The 6555-nt window shown below is 43.1% G+C and overlaps 1 protein-coding gene across 2 annotated transcripts in view; it reads right to left on the bottom strand.

Moving 5' to 3' along the window:
* Positions 1-215: 215 nt before the first annotated feature.
* vstm4a (V-set and transmembrane domain containing 4a) overlaps positions 216-6555 on the bottom strand; it is a 9820-nt gene continuing 3480 nt past the window's right edge. Inside the window, exons 3-8 of one of the 2 annotated variants that reach the window (XM_084470600.1) lie at positions 3397-3450; positions 3092-3202; positions 2782-2815; positions 2496-2665; positions 1835-1902; positions 216-939 (exon numbers count right to left, since the gene is read on the bottom strand). In XM_084470600.1, coding sequence (XP_084326726.1) covers positions 727-939; positions 1835-1902; positions 2496-2665; positions 2782-2815; positions 3092-3202; positions 3397-3450 — 650 coding nt within the window. In that variant the 3' untranslated portion in view covers positions 216-726. The remainder of the gene's footprint in view (positions 940-1834; positions 1903-2495; positions 2666-2781; positions 2816-3091; positions 3203-3396; positions 3451-6555) is intronic. The other variant, XM_084470601.1, reaches the window with a different exon arrangement.

Below are 6555 nucleotides of genomic sequence, written 5' to 3'. Positions count from 1 at the left end.
CGTGATGTTGACACATCTTTTCCCTACATGCAGGTCACTTTGCAAAGGGATAATAACAATAGTTTGTTTTGCTCATGGAGAGATGGATATATATCTATATATATATATCTGTATACAACCAATAATATTTCTTTATTCGCTTTAGTGTTAAAGTTATGTACATAATTCAAGAGGTTTGAAAAATAAAAAATTAAAAACCCTTTCAGAAGGACGGTGGGATTGTGACAGGGGTGATGAGTTTGGAGTCTGTCGTGGCTCTGTGCAGCCACGTTTTACTGGAACTAATCACTGGAACAGCATTCCAGAACACCCAAACATCTGGCACGCAGGCTGGAGGGACGACAACAAGAGGACCCCCCAAAACAATGGACTTATAAAACCAACTCAAACTGCAGCGAATGAAGGGCAGCCGCAAAACAGCACCGCTCTGTCCAAGCAGAGCTTTCAGAAGGAAGGAAAAGAGGAAAGAAATGAAAGACATAGAAAGGTGGGAGGGAGGGAGGGAAGCAAGGAAGACAGGAAGGAAGTAAAGAAGGAAAGAATGAAGGAAGGAAAGCCAAATGCTGCATTATTTCATAAATAGTCTTTTGAATGTCAGCAGATTTCATGGTGTAGATATATCTAGAACCAGTGGCCTCACCAGGAGAACCACAAACACCAGACTCCTATCTCCACCCTTCATGATGATAATGATGATGATGATGTCACATGAACATGAACATGTGATTACAACTGCTTCTCCTGGAAGAGAATCTGAGCATACACAGTGTCTGTGTTGGTGTCCATGGTGGTGATGATGGTGGAGGTGGCGCTGGAGGTGGTGGGGGTGGGGTTGGGGGCCTCCGCCGGGCCTGTTGGGGTGGAGACGGGGGGCTCAGGGCGTGGTCTGACCAGCTCCAACTCTGCGTACGTCAGACTGTCCTCCTGGTAGTCTCTCTGCTGGAGAGAGAGAGGGGGGAGGGGAATGGGGGTGGGACATAAAGAGATATAGAGAGAGGAGGGGGAGATAGAGAGAGAGAGCGAGAGAGAGAGAGAGAGAGAGAGACAGAGGGAGGGGTAGAGAGAGGAATGGGCGATAGACAGAGAGAGAGAGAGATAGAGAGAGAAAATGGGAAAGATTGATAGAGAGAGGGAGAGAGAGAGAGAGAGAAATGAGCAAGAGAGAAGAGTGAGAGATATAAAAAGAGAGATAGGATAGAGAATTGGCAGAGAGGGAGAGAGCAAAATAGTAAGAGAGAGAGAGAGAGAGAGAGAGAGAGAGCACGAGAGAGAGAGAGAACCAGAGAGGGAGAGTGAGGGAGAAGGGAAAGGCATGGTGATAAGAAGAGACGGGGGAGAAATGTTCTACATCAGAACGTAAACATTTATTCTGTCCCTGTGGAAAGAATGTTCCTAATGATAGTCTTGTTTTCAGACCTTTTTGTTTTACCAGTACTGCCTTCCATATAACAGGAGTGTTAATCCATTATGTTCCAGTGCTTGCAGAGAAGTTCTTTGAGAGGAAGTGTGTGTCCAACGCGTTAAAATTAAACAGTGAACCAACATGCATGTGGTGGGAAAAGAGAATTCTAATCACATACAATGAGATCACTTGAATTATAATGAGAGCGTACTTCAACACAACTTGTGTGACAAATTCATCGCATTGAGTTCCCCAATGTTACAAAAAACGAAATCGTCCACATAAGACACATATTCTATAATACATTTATAGCCCAGAGATTGAATCCAGAATCTACGTTGTTTACAGTGTAACCTAGTGAGCAGTCTTATGCAGGGATAGTTTTTACAGAGGTTCTGATTGGCTGATGGTGTGGGTGAACGGTGGTCTTACGGGATTGGATCTCCTGGTTTGGTTCTTTAGTCTTCTGGGCTTGCGAGGCCTCTGTTGAGTCACAGGACCTGGAACACACAAAACCCACGTCAACGTACAAACAACCACCTTGAGAGGATGACTGTAGCGGATTGAAATGCTCAACTGTCATCTGCTTGTGTTGCATAGAATATGCAATAATATATAAAGGTACGCGTCATTGCATTTCTCTCCAAATCATTCCACTTTCTGGAGCCTGTGTTGACTTTAATTCTCTCAATGCATGGCCAGTTGTCCTGCTGTATTATTCTAACAGTTTCTCTCCCATTCAAACATTCCAGCAGTTCACTGCCAATATGGAGTTTTCCATAACTATACTGTCTGGGTGGAGGACTACAATTACATTAGGCTGGGGATATTGCATGTCATTCCATTCCTCCTATGGACAACTTGAGTCGACGTTCAGTTGTTTCCCTTGGACGAGCAGTGCAGAATATAAAACCACTGTATTTCTTTTAGCCTTATTGACAGGTAAATTGATCTCTCGGGCCATAACCTCTGATACCCGATACCTGTTTCTACTCCAGCTGTCATAAATCAGACCCCAGACGAGCATCGGTCACTGCTATCGGAATAAACATTAAACAAGCATCCAACGTTAAAGTGCATTTAACCCTTTTACCTTTCATCAGCATGTGCGGTGGGGGCAGCGGTGGATCCTCCGCCTTGGGAGGCATCTGCGCTGTGGCTTTGGGCCGGGCCCTGCTGTGAGGCGTGCGTATCGACTCCTTCCTCTGGGTCCTGGGAGAGGAGCTGGAGGAGCAGGTGGAGTCGGTCACCGTCTCCCCAGAGCTGAGGGTCGACAGAGGAGGGCTTGTTGTCAGGATGGTGGACGGAACGAAACAGGGTGGGTTTGATTTAAACCTGCAGGTGGAACACGTGGATGGATTTGGGGGGGGGGCGCTCACCTGCTCTCCGGACACTTGACCAGAAGGTAGCTGGCTGTAGGAGGAAAGGAGCAGAGGAAGTCGACACGGTCAACAAACTCAATCGCACTTGTCAGCCTAAGGCACCTTTCATTAACAGCCTCACTTAAGTAAGTTGCTTTGGATTGCAGTTATCTATTTAATCCCCAAATCGGAATGTGTTTCCCTGTCTCCCTTAACCCAAGTGTCTGTCTTCAGTGTCCATAAACCAAACCAAAAGCTGCTATCAAGCATAATGCAAACAAGAAAAAGCAGGGAGTGTGAGGTTCCAGAAGGAGAGGAGGAGCCGTACCTTTGAGTCTATGGTTCCTCCTGAGGAGGTGCTGGCAGCCCAGGACCAGCGTGAACAAGAAGATGGACAGGAGGCCCAGGCAGCAGATCAGCACGGCGCACAGATACAAATCTAATGCACACACACACACACACACACACACACACACACACACACACACACACACACACACACACACACACACACACTCGGGTCAACGGCCACGGCACACTATGCAGTTCAGCCTGAATACACAAACACACACAGCGGTCTAAAACACGAGTGTGAAATGAAACAGATGTGAGAGGGAGCGCCGGGAGTCGTACCTGAGACCAGACGCAGCACCCCGTCTCTGCTGCCCTCCTCCAGGGTGACACTCACTGTGGAGGAACCAGCCACTCAATGGTAACACTTTACAGTAAGGGTTCATTCATTACCATTAGGTAATGCAGTGATAGCCATTAACTAACAGTTTATTAACAGTGAATTAATGTGTTTAGTAATAACATACTAATGGTGTTCATGTTTACTAATTGTGCTCATGTCATTTATATATTATTTAATAGTGTCAGGGTCATCCCTAACCCTAAAACCCCAACCCTAACCTACCAACCCTAACCACTATACGAATGCTCCATTATAATTCTTATATCTGCATTAACTTATGTAAACTATTCTACCCTTAGTGTGTGTGTGATTAAATGTATAACAGCATGTCAGAGATAGAAGTGCAACATCCAAGTAAAGGATTTCCTTTTTGTAAATGAGTGTTGTCTGATTAATGGCACGAAAAACAAACAAGAAACTAACCAGACAACGCCTCCCCACGGGTTAACATGAATACCATGAATTCCACAACTGTACATACACATAGGCACACACACACACACACACACACACACACACACACACACACACACACACACACACACACACATAGTATTGTACCTATTGTACAAATTATTTTAGCATTGTCCAATTTCTGTTTGTTGTTGGAACATTAATATAGCATATGATAAGCATGTAATCAGGTGAGGCAAGAGAGTGACTGATGACTTGGTTTTGAGTAAGGGGCATTTGGAGGTTGAGGAGACAGAACATCAAATCCTATACTTAACCCTTTGCCCCCCATAATGAGCTTTTAATGCAGAAATGAAATATTAATTTATATATAATATAAAAATTAGTGATGGCTTTTCAGAGTAGATTGTTTTGGCAATATAATGTCATTCAGTACTTAAGTGATTGAAAAGGTTATTATCTGATATTTGTAACACATTTTTGTTGTATTTATGACATGACGTCATTCTTAATGATTGTGATGAGTAACATTTACACTACTTTATTGTGAAACATGTTGTGCATGCTACAACTCTGAAGCCGGATTTTCATTATGGCTGAAGCAGTATCTCTCCCTGGCTCTATGCTTCATACAGTATCTCTCCCTGGCTCTATGCTTCATACAGTATCCCTCCCTGGCTCTATGCTTCATACTGTATCCCTCCCTGGCTCTATGGTACATACTGTATCCCTCCCTGGCTCTATGGTTGATACTGTATCTCTCCCTGGCTCTATGGTTCATACAGTATCCCTCCCTGGCTCTATGGTTCATACAGTATCTCTCCCTGGCTCTATGCTTCATACTGTATCCCTCCCTGGCTCTATGCTTCATACTGTATCCCTCCCTGGCTCTATGGTTCATACTGTATCTTTCCCTGGCTCTATGGTTGATACTGTATCTCTCCCTGGCTCTATGGTTCATACTGTATCTCTCCCTGGCTCTGTGATTCCCACATGTTTGTTTGATCTTCTCAGGTTGCTGCTCTCAATCCAGACAGATGGATGGACACATTGTGCTTATCAAAGTTGGCTGTACATGGACCACATAGACCAGTGACAACAAGAGATTTATACAACAAATAATAGCTAGTTAACATTTCCTCAGCTCCTTGCTTATCTTCCAAAGCGTTCAGCAATAGGAACAGAAATGGACATGTTCTTAAAGCCATGGCGAAGTACGGAAAGTCATAAAAACTAAAGATAGAGCGCAGTGTCTTTGAGGTCTCCACAGTCTGTCTTTGTTGGAAGAATTCATATACCAGAGCTAGCAGAGTGCTTTGTGGTCCACTAATAAGGAAAAATGAGCGAAGGATGGCTCATCCATTAGGCGGCGTGATCGGCTTTCGAGTTCATGCATCGGAGATCAGCCTGTATCCACGGAAACTAGAAGGGCCGTCCACAGCAGAGACTGTGTTGCCTTCGTTTTGGGAACTCCAGACAACGGAGGGGTTCCATGGTTGACAGTTTTAGCTTTGTTTCGTAGTTCTTTTTTTTTACAATTGGCCACACAGTCTTGTGTTTCTGCATTTGTGGTTGATGCATGTCGGAGATTCCTGAGGTTGTGTGGCTTCCAAAGTGAGACATTGCCTTGTATACGCCAGACAAGGCGAATTTTTAAAGTGTGGTTGCAAGGCAAACACTGTTGTTTTATGATTGTATTTGTATTATTCTGCCTGATTTGTGGAATATATCTCCCACAGTTTTATTGTTGGGGTATTGGTCCAGTATGTGTGCTAGGCCTATTTCGCTGGTTTCCGAGTAATTATACATTTTGAATATACATTTTGCTGAGAAAAGTAAAAGGAGTTTACTTTCAATGAAAATAGTACAGAGTTAGGGTGAGGCCCAGAGTTCACAGTATTAGCCATACACATAGAAGCAGGTGTCCAACAATATTGGAATTTCTTTGGTCACAGGGGGCTATTAATGTCCCACGGACCAATTTGACAAACCATTTAGAAATATCTCATAAAAAAGTGAGAAAGTCTCATTAGGCATTCTGAACACATTTACATCTTGAACTAATGAGGTCAGTCTGGATAGATAGCCCTGAAACCAAACCTGAAAAACCCAACCTTAAACTTAACCCTAAAGCAAAACCCTAAAATCAAACCCTAATGCCTAGCCGTTTATTTTTCAACGTAAATTAGACTAGTCTATATTTTAGATTTTTTAGTTTTTAGACATCTATATTTGTTCCCATACAAAGCAAATTTACCTTTTCTTACAGATACCAAGGTATGTCAAATATGCAAAATATATGAGGAAGCATACTAAACACATGTGTAGTGTTTGACTCCCAGTACAAAGGTAATAAGTTGTATCCAAGTCTTACTGGATTATGTAGTACTTAAAATGAAGTGCACTTAACATGTAAGTAGATACAATTTTGACATAGACCTCATGGTAATCAGATTTTTTAATATGCAGAATTGAATTGGACATGTGAAGACATCAGACACAACATATTAAAGTAACTAATACTTTTATGAGTAGCTGACATTGGGAATCAAACTCGGTACCCTTGTGCAGGCAGTGGAACAAAAAACACCAGCCAATACACTATTCAGACAATACACAATCTACTCCTCCCTCGCAACTCTTAATATTACCTCAAATAGCTTTTACTTTTCATCACTGTCACT

Source organism: Micromesistius poutassou (genome assembly GCF_964030765.1).
Source record: "Micromesistius poutassou genome assembly, chromosome: 7".
In the NCBI taxonomy this organism is placed as follows: Eukaryota; Metazoa; Chordata; class Actinopteri; order Gadiformes; family Gadidae; genus Micromesistius; species Micromesistius poutassou.
Note: the sequence above shows the minus strand (reverse complement) of the source record. Positions and strands in the feature narration are given on the sequence as shown.